The sequence below is a fragment of the Podarcis melisellensis genome (genome assembly GCF_964234715.1).
Source record: "Podarcis melisellensis genome assembly, chromosome: 15".
In the NCBI taxonomy this organism is placed as follows: Eukaryota; Metazoa; Chordata; class Lepidosauria; order Squamata; family Lacertidae; genus Podarcis; species Podarcis melisellensis.
The window spans coordinates 39,357,274-39,375,983 of record NC_138532.1 but is presented as its reverse complement, the minus strand read 5'-3'; the positions used below and the strand labels follow the sequence as shown (position 1 = coordinate 39,375,983).

The window sequence follows — 18,710 nt, the reverse complement described above, 5'->3', positions numbered from 1 at the left end:
ACAGGCCATGAAGAAAACGACATGGAGGGGGTGATAATCTCTGTTGCATGGGTTTCATGAGTCATATCACATGCTATGATTTCCTGCACAGAAACAAACTTTGAAATCCCGCAATACACAACAGCAACCTTTGTGATGATGTGTGCTGCTGGAACCTATGACATTTCCTCTGGGAAGCCAGTTCCCCACTATCTGTCCAATAACCCCAACTCCCTGGAAGCAACAATAAGGTTTGACCCCTCCAGATGCTGCTAAACATGCAACTCCCATCAGCATGGCCAATGGCCAAGGATGATGGCAGCTGTAGTTCAGCAACAACTGGAGGGCCAGAGGCTCTCCACATACAGCTAAGCTCTCTCTGTGTGCAAGGCTAAGAATCGGTGTGGTACCAGGAAGGCCAAGGCCCCGAGCACACAATTTTGGAGGGGGCGTGAATCAGGTGCCCCAGCATGGCCCAGCCCAGTGCTCCTCTCTGGCCTCCAAGGGCCACGTTGGCTGGCTGTGGCCCCAGTTTGCTTCAGTGAGAGCGGGGTCACTCCAGTGGTGTCAGTGGCAAGGGCTGGGCTGGAGGCCTGGCACATGTGCCCGTCTGGGCTGGGCGCAGGCAACCGATGCTACATCACTGCTGTAACATCAGTAGCCAAGACACCCATCGCCATGGTGTGCTCTTCGGTTGGAATATTCCAAGTGCAACGTGGCAGTCTGCGCTGTAGATGTCAAATATTCTTCACCATTTGGGGGACATCCTGCTGCTGCTGCTACTCCACAGTATATGTACAGCATCAGAATGATCAACGTTGCTTGACACATGTAATCTCAAAAAAACCTGAAGACAACTGTCTGGTAGGCCAACTGCATTGTCCCCGTAGAGCAAACTGAAGGTGGCAAGGTAGGGCCACAGATGTTCCCCACCCTTGGATTAGGTGATGAACCCTAACCTTTGCAGCAGGTACTAATTGATGCCACCTTAGGAAAGCCCTGTCTTACTCAGGAACCTGTGGAACTGTAGGAAAATTCCAAAACAGCTCAGGCCCAGCAGACCACATAAAACCAATGTCCTATTAAACCGCTTGTGGTGGAAACAAACAGGACAGACACAATTACTTCAATAACTTTTGCCGTTATTAGCTCAGCAGCTTGCTCAATTCCAACCTAAATTACAAGATGTCTTTTAATAATGTACGCTCAATAATACAGGAGTCGCTTGCCCAGATCCTGGAGACCGGAGGCTAGACAAATCGCCCGTTTAGTCTAGCCTGGCCTAAGATGGAGCAATTGATTCTACTGGATAACAATTTAATCCTTTCCCCTCCTCCTCTTGTTATCAAGATTACACACACTTAGAATTCCTGGCAGAGCGTCATGTACAACATTAAGAGCTTGGAGGCCAATTCATAAACATCTTAATCAACCAGCCTCCTATGGTGTAGGTTCCTCCCGTCTGTGACGACCTCCCAAACTGTAGTCCGAGGCGCCTTTGGTCGAGGAGAACTTGTGGATTTACATTTACAGGTCAGATGTGTTTCTATCAGGGTCACTGTAAGCATCCGTGATGTTTGTAAACTGTTTGGACCTCTTTAAATAAGGGAGATGATTCAAGGCTTAATTCCGCCTAATGAAACTTTTAATAGGGAAAAAAATCCTGTGGTGTTTGGCTGTGGATCTCACATACCAGGGTGCAAACGCACCTTTAGACTCACTGGGTGGCCTCTGGCAAAGTAAAAGTCAGCGGGTGGCAGGATCTGGACCAGCATGGGTTGGAATTGTTGCTGCATTCAAACTGCTGCTGAAACTCCCCAAATGACCCTGGGCCAGGAGCTCTTTCTGCCTAGCTTACATTACAGGGCTATTGGTTTGAATTGCTGCTGCGTTTGAATTGCTGCTGAAACTCCCCGGAAGACCTTGGACCATGAGCTCTTTCAGCCTAGCTTACCTCGCAGGGTCATTCTAAGGACATTGGCATTATTGCTCTAATGTATTTGTAAATTGCAAGGATGGAAGACCTGCAGCTCTCCAAATTATGTTCTCCAGATGCTGCTGGACTCCCAGTTCCCACCAGCCCTAACCAGCACAGCCAATGGTCAGGAATAATGGGAGTTGGAGTCCAACAGCATCTGGAGGGCCAAGTGTAATTTTTTTTAAAGTGATGAATTATTTGGTAGTGATTACTTTTTTGTAAGCCACCTTGTGCTCTAGAATTGGAGTGGAAGGGCGGGCCCAAAATCACCCCAATGAATTAATTAAATGGGGTCCTCCTGTGTGTGCTGATGTGAGCTCTTAAAGGAAAGGGTAGAGAAAAATAAATTGCTGATCATCTATTTTCTAAAAGTTTGTTTTTAATCCAACACAGCGAAAACAATGCTGGAGGCAGAAGTTATGAGTTACCAGTTTCTGAAGCCACAGCAGGCGCTGTGATTCTCCAGAGGCTTAACTTCACCCCCAGAGGTGCGCTCCATTGTCTCCTGAGACAGATGGGTGCCAACAACAATGTTTTAGATTGCAAGTCTGAGGGCAGGGAAGGTCTCATCACAGATAAATGTAAGGGGGGCCTTTTTCAACTGAAGAGCAGGATAAAAATGCTTTGAATAAATGAATGAATGAAAGTGTTGGCAAACAAACATGCTAACAAATGGGAGGGTGTTGATTTTTAACTTCTTTTGCAAAGCTGGTTTACACCTCCTTAGCAAGTCTACATCCCAGTTCAAAAACTGTGGCAGGCAGAGGCAGGTGCTGGAAATGGGGCACATGAGTGCAGAAGCCCCACACAGAAATACATGGCAAGATCTGCAAATGCTATGATTAAAACACAGTGTCCCCTTTCCCCACCACTATCTCCTGTCACAAGCAGTAAGAGCAACAGAACTCTGAGCCACACACAGTTATTAAGGAGTTCTGACATAACAGATGGGCTGTCAAGCGTAAGTCCAACTAGCCACTGTAAGCAGGGGAAAGAGAGGACATCCATTCCGTTTTTGTTCTCTGAAATGTGATTTCATCCCAAACCTCTTCGAGGCATTTTAATTCACTTTAAAACTCATTAATTTAGGCAAGCGGAAGCTCTTGATCTTCCACGGACCCTGTTTCACTGACCGCCATGCAGTCAATCAAAAAGTTATTACTCTTGTCGTAGGAAGGATAATAAACAAGTTATGCTGTCGGCTGGACGAGATTACACGGACAGGATGCATTCTACCTGCCCACAAGCCTTATTCAGCTGAAAGTAGGAAGGAGAGGGGCAAAGGTGCTTTCTTTGAGGCTTTAAATATCATTTTCAGATCACTTCTCTCCCCACCCATCACCGGGAGGGGGGAACACTAATACTAAGAAAGAAGTCCAAGTTACATCTCCAGGTTAAGCATTAAGTGCAAAAGGATAAGTGGTGTCAAATCTATGAGAATATTTGCACAAACCTCAAGAAATAAAATAAGAAAAATCTCTGTGCGTGTGACATCTGTTCCAACTGGAATATAACGGATGAGGAAACCTTTTATTAACCTAACTTTTCAGATACATTAATGCCCATTTCCTACAGATATTGGATGTAATTTCTTGACCCAGTGCAGATATAATGCTTCCAATATCTCAGAATGGTAAGAAGATGGACAGCAGGCTACAAAGTCGTGTCTTCCTTCCCCAGTGGTAGATATGGGGAACCATATGCCGTAGGACTCCAGCGTCTATCAATCCCAGTCAGTCAGGGGCCATGGGAGCTGGAGTCAATAACAACTGGAGGGCTGCTGGTCCCCCATCCCTTACTCATGAACATAGGGAGCTGCCTTATGCAATGGGTTCATCTAACTCAGGCATAGGCAAACTCGGCCCTCCAGATGTTTTGGGACTACAACTCCCATCATCCCTAGCTAACAGGACCAGTGGTCAGGGATGATGGGAATTGTAGTCTCAAAACATCTGGAGGGCCGAGTTTGCCTATGCCTGATCTAGCTCAATGTTGTCCTCACTGACTGGCAGTGATTCTTCTGGGTTTTAGACAGGGGATATTCTCAGCCCTACCTGGAGGTTCCAGCAACTGAACCTGGGGCCTTCAGCATGCAAAGCAGGGGCTCTACGCCTGAGCTGCATCCCTCTTCAAGGATTATATGTCTGCAACCCCACACCATGCCCATGTCTTTGGCTACTGACAAATGGAAATAGCATCTGACTTTCTTGGACTGGGATTTCCAGCAAGACTGCATTGAGAACCACAGTAACCGAAGGCTACACCCTCACCCCCGTGTTTGTAGCAAGCAGAATATGATGAGATGAAGAGCAAACAAGTCACTTACCACTAGGGTTGAAAGACATGCAGCAGATGGGCTTCTCATGTGCTGGGAAGTGAGCCACAATGCCATCGCTGTCCGAGTCCTCGCTTACCAGCACCTGTGCAGTAACGGAAAGAACAGAAGAAGAGTGGCGTACCTGCATTTTATCCTCTTTACATTCACAGTCCAAGGGTTGTGGCAAAGTTACGTGTGTGCGTGATGCATTTATTAGCATTTCTGATATATTTCAATACAGGCAAGGTATAAACAAAATTAATATGAAAAGAAAAGAATCTCTGAAATAAATAAATAAAATAGAAATTTAGAAATAACAGAAAAAACAGAATTCATTCCTTGACTGACTTCCCATCCTCTCCTTCCATGGTTCCTTATATCTCCTCCTTTCCTTGTGTTTTCTTGGTTCACCACATCTATCGCAACTCCTTATTTTAACTCTAGTTATTTCTTACACTGCTGAGAATCTTACCATCCTTCTAGGTTGATCGTCTGCTTATAATACTTTTTCATATACTCAATAAAAAATATCCAGTCCTCCTTATGTCTTTTATCATTTTGATTTCTTGTTCTAATGATCACCCCCCCCCCCAACCTCCACATATTCTAACAATTTGAAATGCTATTCTTCTTTCATTGGCACCTTATCTGTTTTCCATTTTTGTACTAATAACACACGGGTAGCTGCTGCCACATACAGGAACGAATTTCTCTCTTTTGTTGGTAATTTGTGTTGTTATTAAACCCAACAAAAATGCTTCTGAATTTTTAGGAAATGATTTTTTAAACATTTTTTAAAGTTCATTATAGATCATTTCCCAATAGTTTTTAATTATGCTACACGGCCACCACATGTGGTAAAAGGATCCCTCTGCCGTCTTACATTTCCAACAGTTACCTTTTGTTGATTTTGACATTTTTGCTGGTTTGTTTGGCATCAAATACCACCTGTGCATCATCTTCATGAGTTTTCCACTTAGTGTGTAGCACGCCATAAACATTAAATTTAATTTCCACGGTTGTTCTCATAATGCAAAATCAATGTTTTGTCCCACGTCTCTGGCCCAACTTATCGATGATTTCACCATTTCGTCCTTTGTGTCCCACTCAGGTAATAAATTATATAAATTTTAGATAATATTTTAACCCTGGAGCCTCTTTCAAGCTGCAAGTTTTGTTCCGCAAATCCACATTTTTTATCTAACTTAAATGATGCATTCAACTGATGGTAACTTAACAAATCTGCCACCTGATCCTTTATCTCTCCATACTCTTTCAATTTATATTCCTCCCTGGTGACTGTTAGCAAGTCTCTATAATGTATTCCAATTTGTGTATAATTTTTTTCCTTGCAAGGGCTTCTGTTGGTGACAACCACATATGTGTTTTCCTTTCTAATAAGTTCTTGTATTTTCCCCATACCCTATACAGTTTTTTTCATAATTATGTGGTTTGAGAAACTCTTATATATCTTGCTCTTCCTGTACCACAAGACAAAGGAACCTGTTTTTATACTGTCATGTTCACAAGAATACACAGAAAGCAAAGACAGAAAAAATGGCAAGTTCTACACCAGGTGGAGGGAACTTGAAGCCCTATAAACATTACTGGGTTACAAGTCCAATCTTCTCTGGTTACTGGCCATCCTGGCTAGCTGGGACTAATGGGAGATGGAGGCTAGCAACATCTAGCAGGCTGCAGGCTTTGACCTTTCTAGCAAAAGGAATCACTTCCAACCAACCTACTGAAGGCTGAACCACAGCACCTCTCCCTGTAATGTGGAGCCATGTGAACACACAATGTGGCCCTGTTGTGTGTTTCCTCCACACTTTCTCCCTAGCATGTAGTTATGAAACCAATAACGCTGGAGAGAAGTGGAGGAAACACACAACAGGGCCACATTGTGTGTTCACATGGCTCCACATTACAGGGAGAGGAGCTAGGAGTCAATATGGTGTTGCTGCTGCTGGATAGTGACAGCCCTGCATTGCCTGTTCCTGCTCAAGGATAGCATCTCCAAGCCCACCCAACCCTTGGCACCACTGTGCTCATCCATTTCCCTCTTCCAAACGCTTGTACAACACTATAAACATGAATATGCAACATCCTCTGCTTGTGCCAACCATCTAAGGAAGAATAAGTAGCACAGAAACATTTCCCAAGGCAATGTTTCAGAACAAAGCTGGTAGCTCATCCATGGCCATTTGGTGGATAAACTCAACCAGAGATGACATACCTTGTTACTGCTGTGTACTGCAATGCAGCCAGGTAAGAGCCACCTGTGGTGCAAAGCAAGGCAAGGTGGGCAAGCCTCAGGCAATACACAATACACAAGAAAGGTTCAGGCTGGATGCAAAGTCCAGGTTGTGTCCTGGGAAACAGAGCACTGAAGTTGCTCCAAAAAGGAGAAAGCTAAACCTGAGGCCTTCTGTAGGAGTAAGAGCAGGTGCAGCCTGATTGTTAGCCCCACCTGTGCTGCAAGGTGCTATTCTGCTTAAAGAAGCCCAGCCCTCTCTGCTGATCTCCTGCTGTGACAAAGCAGAGGAGCCTTGGGTCTTACAGGTACTTCTGCAATGGAGCCTGCGAGTCAGAGGCAGACAGGGTCACATTCTCAATCTAGGCTTGGTGCTGGCCCTGCAGGTTCATCTGACAGTAGCACATATGGGACTGGCCCTGCATGCGCTTGGCTCTTCTGCTTCAGAGTCCTCGCCCTCATCCCCTGACGATGAGGAATCAAACCCTGGGTCGTGATTCTATCGAGACTTCTGAGCGCAGAATGGCGTTTAAATTTGGGTTGCTGCACAAAAGAAGGAAGGTAAGTATGGTAATAAGGCTGGCCCAAGCCATTTGCTCCCTGGTGCGAAGGACAAGATGGCACCCTCTCCCTGCTTCCCTGCACAGGGACCAGTGAGACTGGCAGCTGAATTTTACTTCCAACACTAGTGACATACCGCTGCAGCTGGGGCAGCAGACTAGTTTAGGGAGCTTATGGCAGACTGTGTGGCTCCGTCCACCAACAGAAATGGTGGAGGAAATGGCTGCCCCTCAGCAACTGGCACCTGAGGCCACTGTCTTATTTTGCCTAATAGTAGGGCCAGCCCAGGTAGGTAGACATACAGATGTTTCAAGGTATAGCAGCAACTTGATCACAACAAACCAATAGGGGGCAGTTTAGAGCTTGGCATCCCTACCATCTCTACTCCACCCCTTTTCAGTTTTCTCCTGAAGGATGCCTTCCCCCCCCCCTCTGAAAACCCATGACCCCTTCTCTATGAAAAATGGCATTTAATTAATATTATTTAGTAGAACATCCCTGTTACGCTCTGGACATGAAGGAAACCTATTTGAGAGTGCATCAAGAGAGAAAACACCAGGACACCAGGGGTTGGACTAGATGACCCTTTGGGTCCCTTCCAGTTCTAAGGTTCTATGACACCTTCAGGCTTCCATGAACTGTTGGCATAACTGTATCTTTTTGTTTGATTCCAACATTAACAGACAGGACAATATTTGGGGCCTGGATTGAATTAGAGAGGAGAATTCCTTTATTTAATAGACAGCAGCGGGGGCTTTTTAAAGAAAAAGAAAATACATATTCTGTCATCGGTGGCGCAGATTTGCTGGGCAGAGTTTAGTCATGAGCAGATGGGATGAGTTCCCTCCTAGGTTTTCACAGGAGTGATATTAGACACCTTGGCTTTGAAGTCCAGACAAGTTCCTGACTTTTCATCAGATTTTTGCAACTGTCCATAATGGTCAGTCACAGACTGGCTTGGGAAGAGGAAATGCCATTAAACGGGATCATCAAACCCCCCAAAAAAGGAGACTCAGTGGGCATGATGATATCAGAGAAACATCCAGTGAAGCTAAATGCTCAAAGATTTAGGAAATATGAAAGAAAGTACACCTTCACGCAGCACACAGTTCAGTTCTGGAACATGCTCTTGCAGGAGGCAGTGACTCCCAGCAACTCAGAGAGCTTTAAAAGATGATTGGAGAAATTTGTGGAGGGATAAGGCTATCAATGGCTTCTAGCCATGATGGCTGAGCTCTCCCTCCATAGTCAGTATTGCTTCTGAATACCAGCTGCTAGAAACCAGAGGAGAGGAGAGTTGCTCTCCTGCTCAAATCCTGCTTGCAGGTTTCCCACAGGCATCTGGTTGGCCACTGGACTAGACGGGCCATTGGCTATTGGTTAACATGGCCAAGCCATGTTCAAATTCAAAGTTACTGTGCAGTAGTAGATAATCCATATAAAAGTCGCTGGCCTGATTAGACCCAACGCACTTGGACAGGACAGTCCTCAAACAGAGACCTTCAAATGTTCTTCATATCGCATTGACACACAATCCAAGGGTGAGAGACCTTTGGCCCTCCAGATATTGCAGAGGTACCCCTCCCATCAGCCTAGGAAGCATGGACCATGGCTAGGGGTGATGGGAGTTTTAGTTTGGCGACATCTAGATGACCAAGGATTCTCCACAAATGTTCTAGGCCTAACTGTACATTACTTGAACAAATACATTTCTAAGAACAAGGTGGCTTCTAGAAGCTCCAAGAAAGCCCTATAACCATTTCAGGTTCTATACATTTCCCTCAAGCTCAGATACCAGGCTGTAAAACAACACACATACTCCATATCCAGAACTCTCTCTCTTAACAAGCCAGCCTTGTAGATGTCAGAAAAGGCAAGTAAATAAGATGATCCTCTGTGGTACAGAGAAGCCGCACTTGGGCTTCTGGAGAGATCAAGCCCTTAACATCCTTCCTTCCCCCACAGCAGCACCACCTTCTTCCGACCCCAAAGCCTTGGCCTGTCGCCGCCATCCCTGAAAGCGCATTAGAAAAACTCTTTCAGAGGCAAGGTTCATAAATCTGACCATTATCCTGCATAACGCACAGGAACGCAATATTTCCTCAGTTATATCTCCTCCGATCAAGAAAGGAGAAGCAAGTAGGCACTCAAGAAATCAACATTAAGTCTCCCTTCTGTCAAGACCCCAAAAATCACCACTTGTCTTGTCAGCTCCTCGACCTCACTTCCCCAAAGAGAGCTGACGATTTTCAAAAGGGAACAGATTCGACCTCAAGGGCTTAAGTGAATACACTTGGCTCCATCAACTGACTGGATTAAAGTTCAACAGAGAGACTGACATTGCTAGACAATGGAGGACACAGGTGGAACATCCCTTTAAAACAGGAGGACAAATGATTATAAAAGACTAACGTGACCTTCAGGTGTCCTGAGAAAAACCCCAAAGAACTGAACTTGCTTGCAGTAAAGGAGACCGATTTAGAATTGTGGTACAGACACACACATTGCAAGGCATCCTGGTTTTATTCTGTGTGATTTTTGGCCTGCATTGTGCCACAATTAATTTACCTCACATTTTTCTACCTCTTGACCATTCCCATATATGTATTTATTTAAGAATTTCTGTGCCACCTTTCAAAACATGAGAGAGTTTACTCAAGGGGTCTTACATTATATATATGAAGAGGTAATTAAAATACCAAGAGGTAAAAGATCAGCAAAAATCACCTTGGATCTGCAAACCAATATATACAATCAAATATATAATAATAAAATGCAAATATATATGAGCAGTATTATTTTAATATCCTGACCACCTCTTCACACAAAGACAGATTGAAAAAGGAAAGTCCAAGGATCACCTAAAAAAAAATGAAGGTGCCTTTTGAGGGAGGGTGTTCCCAGGGACATGAAGCCAACACTAAAAAGGCCCTATTCTTTAGGCAGGGTCATCTGGCTCAGCTCCTAACTCTGAACAAGATGTTTCTAGGGTGGTGGTGCTGCCCATGGGCTGTTTACTGGCCTGTTCTATATCCCCCCCCCCCCCGATTGCCTATTGAATGGTAACAACGGACTGGGATTTTCTGATAGACTGGGCCCTAGGTCACATGACTGAGATGAAAATGGTTTGGAGTAGGTGGAAGTCTGTCTTTGCCTCATCTGCCATGCCCCTGGGACACCCCTTTTTGGAGACCTGCACTGGGGTATCTCAAGCTTATCCGGGGTCAGGGACTGGTGTAACCCTGGCTCAGGTTATGAAAAAACAAGACCCGCCAGATCCAAACTCTCTCTCCCCAGGTTTGGATTGTGCTGCCAGTGGGTGTACCACCCTCACAATGGCCTCCAGACACCCGGCTCCACTTCATCAGCCTCAGTAGATTCTGCAATCCTGAAGTCTACCGACGTTTGTTTGTGGCACAGAACATATTTAATTGAGCATTGAAGTGAAGTAGATGCCTTTCTCCTTCATTTCTGACCTGCCTGAGTGCATTGGATTGCAATGCCTCATTTGATCTGTGTTTGATCTTTTCTTACTGTATGCTGGAGAGGGTTGTGTTGTGTGTGTCTCTCCCCCCCACCCCCACCCCGCTTAAATAAAGAGCAACAGAAGGCAGACTAAACAATTTAGGAACCTAACCCAAGAATTCAAATATCGCATGAACCCTTGTAACCACAGCAGCATCTTCAACCGTATTAATCCATCCAGACGGGTCAGCGTTTGAAATTTCCTACTGCTGAGCTGTGGCTCTTACAGGATTGCTATGTTTCGAGTTCCCATTCACGTTGTTGGCATTGTGTTGCGCACATACTCCTGAAGAGGGAAATGTGTATGTGGATCAACTGAATGAAGCTGAAATAATAGACAAGACAAAGAGCCGTTCCCCTAGCTTTAATGGGGCCCTTTAAACCAATCTTTAAAGACATCTCTAGCCTGGTAGCCAGAGGCGACAAGAAATTTCATGCAGGTGATTGAGAAGGCTAGGGGAGAAAGGGAGAGAGGACTCCTTAAAAGAAGGCCTGGACTGAAAAACTGCCTTCTGTACAGACCCTATTGGGTGCTGAGGTCGGCAGAGTGGGCCCTCTTGCTGGTTCCCCTGCCCTCATAAGGCCAGGGCCTTCTCTGTGGCAGCCCCTAAACTGTGGAGCTCCCTCCTCATAGAGCTGTGTTTGGCACTTTCATTGTACAGCTTCCGGAGAAGGTCAAAGATGCACCACTTTACCCTGGATTTTTTACACTTGAGCTGTATATATATATATTTTAGGACCCATCTCATTTTTATGATTGTAAATTGTTTTTAATGTTGTGCTTTAATTTTGCAACCCATCCAGGGACCTTAGAATGAAGGATGGGCAATACATAGATAGATAAAAAGTATTTATCCTTCTGCTTTTTTTGCAGCACCAAATTGTTGTTTTTTTAATTGCAAAGCCCTCATCTGTCCAATCTGACAGAGCCAATATAATGTCAGCTTCAATTTTTTTAAGATGTTCAGCAGCAATAATGGGTGGAGAAAAAAGAACTCTGAAAGAAAAACAATGAGCACCTCAAAACATTTATAGCTAAGGTCAAACATCAGTAGGGAGAAGGAGGAGGGGGAAGCTAAATGTGATAAATCTGCAACGTTAACAGCTGCTTCCCTTTTAATAGAATCCAGCGTAAACTCAGAGCAGCCTTTGGCTTGGCTCGAGCCATTAATCTGCGACAAAAATGTCTTCTTGAGAAAAAGCAGAGCCCCTTTAATAAAAGTTAAGGCAGACAGTATTGGGTTCAGAGGGAATCCTGTTGCTTTTTTATATATAAAGAGAATTATTCAATAATAAGTGCAGATAGAAAGCACACACAGAAAAAAAAACCAGGGGAAGTCAACACTGAGGGTAGCAGACTGCGTTATCTGCAAAAAGAGAGTTTTGCTGTAAATAAACACTGGCGACAACATGGGCTAATGAAAGTCTACATGGTAGGTTTAAGTTTTATTGTTGGGAGGTCATTTATTTGTTAAGTTCTTGGCCTGGGGCCCATGGATGGCTTTTCTCATAGAATCTTGATACTTGATAAGCATCTTTCATTGGCCATGGTTTTTTCCCTTTTTTAAAAATCAAATCCTTAAACTGAATGAAAATTAACTTTGCATGTGGCTGCTATTGGCCATGCCTCTCTTCCCTCACCAAATTTTCTTGTCTTCTATATTACAATACACTAATAAAGGGGTTTGCGGGGCAGTGCGGGGGAGGGGCAGTTGCACAGAAAAGCGTATTCTTTTTTCAACAGCGTATTCTTTGCATACAGTTAGAAGCTCTGCTTTCAGGCGAAAAGCAAAACTTGGGAGGATGCGAAATAAAGGGGAACCTTCAATGTTTGCTTCTCTGCTTATTAAATCTATATATCACCCTTTCTCCTCAAAGGGTGCCCAAGGCAGCTAGTAACATTAAATTTGATAGGGTCGTACTCAAAACAATCATTAAAGTGATTATTTAAATCTGCAGTGCCCCGAATGTTCCTATCCCCTTCCAGGTGCCTGGACAAATAAATATGTATTTGGATTTTGCCTGGAGGGTAAGTTTATCAATGGCTATGAGCCATCATGGCGATGGTTTACCTCCACTGTTGGAGGCAATATGCCTATGGATGCCTGTTGTTGGGAAAGTCAGGGGAAGAGGGTTGCTGTTACACCCGGGTCCTGATTGTGGGCTTCCCATTGGGGCACCTGGCTGGCCACTGTGAGAACAGGATGCTGTGCTAAATGGACCACTGGCCTGATCCAACAGGACTCTAACTGCATTCTTAACATGGGCAGGGAAGGGGACTGGCGGAACTCCCCAACAGGAGGGAGTTTGCCCCCCAAAAGGACATCTGTGACTAAGCAACCATTGTCTAACACACTTCTGGAAGGGGGGCTGGATTTTAAACCCTCCATCATTTTAAAGCACCACGCAGGGCTCTGTGACTTCAAAGCACCCAAACACCGAACACATCACTGTGACATCAGTTGATTGACAGCTGGGCAGTCACAGAGGCCAGAATCTGATAAGGATCTAGTTTGTGGAGCCAAAAAGAGTATCCCAGCCTTAGTCTTTGCAGATTGACAGCAATGCAGATTGGTCTGTTTTAGCTGTTGGCGTGTGTAGGGGGGTGAGTTTTGTCAGTATGCTAGTTGAAGTGTCTGCTGCTGGCTGAATTGTCTCCATTTTATGCCAAGTTGGATTTGATAGCTGGATTTTAAATCAATGAACTATTGCCGGCTCAGCTTTATTGTTTTATTATTGAATCGTTGGTATGCTATGCTCTTACATTTTATTCCGCTTGATGTGGCATGTCACCTGGAGGATTTTCTTTTTATTAGCAGCTCAAAATTGGAAATAAATGCATACATAAAAAGAGCTCAAGGTTCAAACTAGGAATCTCAGTGCCCAATGACCTGGCCTAGTGAGTCACTTGTGTGGGCTCAGAATTGCTGCCGCCTTCAAGCACACAGGAAGCTGCCTTATACCAAGTGCTACCTTACACCAAGCTTCTAGCCCTCATGGCGGCACAGAGATGGATTCTGAAAGATTGTGGGCAATGCCTTTTGAAACAAAAGCCAGAGGGCTAACAGAGTAAGAATTCCAGTGTTGGTGTGTTGGTTATGGGGTCCTTCATAAGAAGCTAGAAAGCTGTCTTGTTCTGAATCAGACCATTGGCCTATCTAGATCAATACTGTCTACACAGACTGGCAGCAGCTCTGCAAGGTTTCGGGCAGGGGTCTTTCCCAGTCCTACCTAAGCACATCAGGGTTTGAACATGGGCCCTGTTGGAAGTTTGAGAGCAACTCAGCTTGTACAAGAGGGGTTTGTGTGGAGTTAAGACAGATATGGAACCTCCTGATTCCCAGACTATCCCTGTACCTTTATCTCTATGCTGACTTCTCTATCTCTTTGTTATTTAGAAAGATACATCTAAGTTTGCATCCTGTTTATAACTTCCTACTCCTCACACCTATCTCTAAGACCACAAGATAAAAAGTCATCTTTGAACTACCCTCCAAGAGAACAAACGAGAAAGATGGCTGCATTGTTCTTCTCTAGACCAGTTAGACTAAAATGAGGAACTTTTTCTACCAGTCATGTATTTCCTACGATAAACTACTTCATTATGTTGTGTGTGTGTTTATGTATATGTGTATGTGTGTGTGTGTGTGTGTGTGTGTGTGTGTGTGAGAGAGAGAGAGAGAGAGAGAGAGAGAGAGAGAGAGAGAGAGAGAGATTCCAACAGGTAAAGTCTCCTCCTTAACCAAAATTCACAAGACAGGCACTCTTACTCTTCTAAAGTTATACCAACAGGTCCTTTTGTATTCACTGAGATACAACCCTTCCGCATTGGACCCTGTGACTGGCAGGCAGTGATTCACACAATATGGTAAGCCAAAGGGCAAATTTGAAAACTCCCAGAGAGAAGCTTGCAGCTGCTTTGCCTCTCCTTGGTTTTTCTGCTCCCATGCTGTGCAGCGCATCGTCCAAGCCCAGGCTCGAGGTTAAACTCTTTCTCCTTGCTAACCACAAGCTGTAGCCGAGGTTTGCTCTTTGTGGAGCAGAAAAGCAGTCCACCTGGTCCACATCAACCATAGATTGGCTCACCATGGCATGTGAAGAAGGTTCATTATGAAGCTTCTGAACCAGCCACATGAATACCAGGACCTTGGCCTTCTGGTCAACAGGACAGCATCGTCCAATCACTGCACATCGATTTCTGCGCTCTGCTCTGCACTGAGTTACACCGCATTCCTCTGCCTTAAATTTCAGCCAGTGACGGGTGGCAGAGTGGATGGCTTGTAGAATACACCCTCCAGGCCTGGGTTTGAGTACCTAGCCTTAGCAAGTGTAGGCCTATGCATGCTTTGACTTACTGGATCAAGGCAGACTTCCCCAACTTGGTGCTCTCCAGAAATTTTTGACTATTAGCTCCCAGCATCCCTGAAGACTCTGTTGGCTGGGACTTATGGGAGTCGTGGTCCAAAACATCTGGAGAGCACTAAGTTGGGGGAGGCTGGGTTAGGGCAACTATTGCAATAAAAAAATATTGCTCCTTTTTCTTTTTGTTACCATGCATTCTCCATCAGCTATACAAGACATTTAGCAGGTTTAAAGTGAGGTCCAAAACTGCAAGGCTTTTGAGAAAGGTCATTATTTCAGACCAACTCTGGGTGGTCCCACCCAATGAATTAATTAAGTAAAAAATCAAAAGGTCAAAAGAAAACATCAGTCCAGCCACTAAAAGTTTATGCGTTTAATTTCAATTAGGGGAAGGGGGGCAGAAAAAGAGGAAATCTGTATATCTTTGTTTTCACTCATTTCAACTAATTGATGGCTCCAAAGAAACGACCATTACATCTAACTGAAAAGTTTGCTAACACTTCATTAAAAGGAAGTTTAAACAAGCTCACAAACCTTGTTAATGTATTTGGGTTGACCACAAAGTTGTTTGGGCTTCTCGGTAATTATTTTTATTCAGCTTTCAAATATAAACACAACAGCCAAGTCCAATAATTCAACTATATATATATATAACCTGATGCTACAGTTCTGTTTCAAAAACTACCACTGTTGGGGGCTGACTACGTAAACTGCTACCACAAGCAATTTTTCACAAAAAGGTGTCTGTGCTGAGAAAAGTTCACTAAAATATTTTCCGTCCAACAGGTTCCACAGCCTGAAGAGCAAAAGCAAACCTTTATTCTCCCATATACTGTATGCTTTTCAGGGTACACAAGTCACAAGAACTGGGTTCAAATCTCAGATATGCAGGGTCATTTTCCAAGTAACCTAAATCTCTCTGAACTTGCTCTTCCAGAACTGTTGTGAGAACAAGAGGGGAAAGTCCACGACTGTGTGTACCACACCGCACATTTAAAGCACATGACTTCCCCCAAATAATCATGGGAACTGCCGTTTGCTATGTGTGCTGGGAATTGAAGCTCTGTGGGCGAGTAAACTGCAGCTCCCAGGATGCTTTGGGGAAAGCTGTGTGCTGTAGAATGTATGGTGTGCATGCAGGCACTCTCCTGGTAGCCAGAGGTGAGAAGGAATTGCATGCAGATTCCCTCCAGTACTGGGGGCAGGAACCCTCTGAATGCCAGCTGATGAAAATCACAAGTGGACAACAGGCTGTTGCACTCAAGCCCTGCTGATGGGCTTTCCATTCTGGCTGGCCATTGTGAGAACAGGATGCTAGACTAGATGGGCCTCTGGCCTGATCCAGCAGTCAGGCACCTTTTAGGTTCTTATGGACTCTATTATATTGGCCCGTCATAAGCCGCTGGCCACACGGGAGACATGACAACAGGCTGGTGAGAGACCTGAGGGACTGAGAAAGCAAAAACTGCAGGCAGAATACCTTTTCCTTTTATGAAGATCATGCTGCAAAACACTGAGGCCCACCCTCACCACTGGAAAAGTTCTAAATTGTTAATTCCAACAGTGTTTCAAGATCCCCAGGCTCAAAAGAACAAGGGCTGGCATGTTATTCCTGGCTTGGAATAGTTCAAGTAAAGAGCCTGTAGTTATTCTGTGATACTTCAGGGGCCTCAGACAAAAAACCCCCAAAACCCGGAACCCTCAACTTAGCAATAATGCCTTACTTATATTTCACCATGTACTTGAATAACTCAAGTGCTTTTCTTTTTACACCTATACACAACACTCACACACTACAAAACCCCCAAAGTTTTTCACCAAATCCATTAAGCAGGCTGGCTCACGATTGCTATAAAGATCAGAGGCCAAGTTCATTACAGACAAAAATCCTCTAAATCATATATAAGGCAACTTAAAAACCTAAGATAAATCATTTTATTACTAAAGCTATTGCTGGAGGAGTCTGGGAGCAGACACTGAACGTCAGAAATAATGACTGCATTAAAAAAGGCTTCATGAGAAATTTATGAAGTAGAATTTCTTTCTGCCTTCTCCGCTCCCCCACCCCACCCCTGGCCCATTCTCCTGGCACTGTAGGAAAAGCCAAGAAAATATTTTCCAGGAAAGCATAATAAACTCTGAATGGATCAACAACCTTATACTGAGATAATTGAACCTTATAAAAACTTAAAATGAAATATTTGGGGTTTCCCCCACCACCTTTTGGGTTTCGTGTTATTTTGCATTTAAGTAGGTCCTTGGAGGTCAAACGAAGAAAGAATTTCTTTGAACCGGTTTCTCAAGGAACAGGCTCCAAGCAACACGTTTGAAGCTGGAAAAACAATTGTTATTTTAGAAAAATTGGGGGGTGGGTGGGAAAGAGAAGGACTATCGGCATAGTGAGTTGCACACAATATGGTTTAAACTGAAGTGCAGGAGACCCAGATTTGTTCTGTGCATCAGTGTGGTTAAGTAGAGTAGCACTCCCCCAATACCATTCCTTTCCGTTGTTGCTTGATCACAATTGCCATCATTCTTGGCCATGAGGCTGGTGGAAGTTGGAGTCCCAACAGCATCTGGTGGGCACTAGGTTGGGGAAAAATGGGTTAGAGTATTGACCTAGACCAAGGAGACCCAAGTTGAAATTCTCACCCAGCCATGAAGCTGGTAACCTTGAGTCAGTCCCTACCTCTGCCTATTCACAGGATGGTTGAGAGAATAAAACTGAAGGTTTTGGGTTCACCCCACCCAAAAATAAAAATAAAACCTCCTCTTTTCCAATGCAGAGAAAACAGAATGTTGCATCCACTAGGCATTGTATAGGAATGGTGGGTGGGGAGGAGAGAGGTGTTCTCAGACAATAATATTAGGCAAAATAACAGAACACAAAAAGATCAGGTCAGCTGCCCATCTGCTCTCACAGTGCCTAGCCAGATGTCTTAGTGGGAAGACGGCAAACAGGACCTGAGTGCAACAGTGCTCTCCTCTCCTGCAACTTCCAACAAATTGGTATTGAGAGGCCTGCTGTCTAAGAGTTGGAGGTGGAACACAGCCATCAAGGTTGGTAGCCATGGATAGGTATATCCTCCATGAATTTGCCTAATCTTCTTTTAAAGCTATCCAAGTTGACTATCAGTGCCTCTTGTGCGAGGAAATTCCATAATTTGACTATGTGCTATGTGAAGGACTTTTTTTTGTTGGTTCTGAATCTTCCACCATTCAGCACTGGATGGTTCCAATATCAATGCACTTTATCTATAGATACTTGCTAGAAAAAAGCTAAATGCAGCCAGTCAGATGCCCATGAGAAGTCAACAAGCAGGGCCTGAGTGCAACAGTGCTCTAGCTGCCTGCAGTTTCCAGCAACTGGTATTCAGAGGCATACTGGTCTCGAATGATGGAGGGACACCATAGCCATTGTGGCTAGATGCCATTGATGGAAGCACTGCCAGCACAGTGCTGTTTACCTACTATCAACTGGAAAATGTTGGAGGTTAGTGCAAACATTCAGGATCACTGGCAAGTTACTCCTTAGGACTCTTCTTACTCAGTATTGCAATAGTTAAAGCCTGCCAATGAGGCCCTCTAAGAAGCAACACAATCTCAATCTTTCTCTCTCTCTTAGCAGTTGCTTTGGGCCCTCGGGTGGTCCCACTCCATTACGGATTCATCATTGCAATCAGGCCATACCCACATCACACAAGTGGTCACCCCCAATCAACATCAGTGTCGGG

The 18,710-nt window shown here is 44.5% G+C and overlaps 1 protein-coding gene across 4 annotated transcripts in view; it reads right to left on the bottom strand.

Annotated features, from left to right (window-relative positions):
• Positions 1–18,710, bottom strand: part of BCAS3 (BCAS3 microtubule associated cell migration factor) — a 454,578-nt gene that overhangs the window by 351,663 nt on the left and 84,205 nt on the right. For all 4 annotated transcript variants that reach the window (XM_081890294.1, XM_081890296.1, XM_081890293.1 and 1 more), the window contains exon 13: positions 4,284–4,377. In XM_081890294.1, the coding sequence (XP_081746420.1) occupies positions 4,284–4,377 (94 nt within the window). The remainder of the gene's footprint in view (positions 1–4,283; positions 4,378–18,710) is intronic.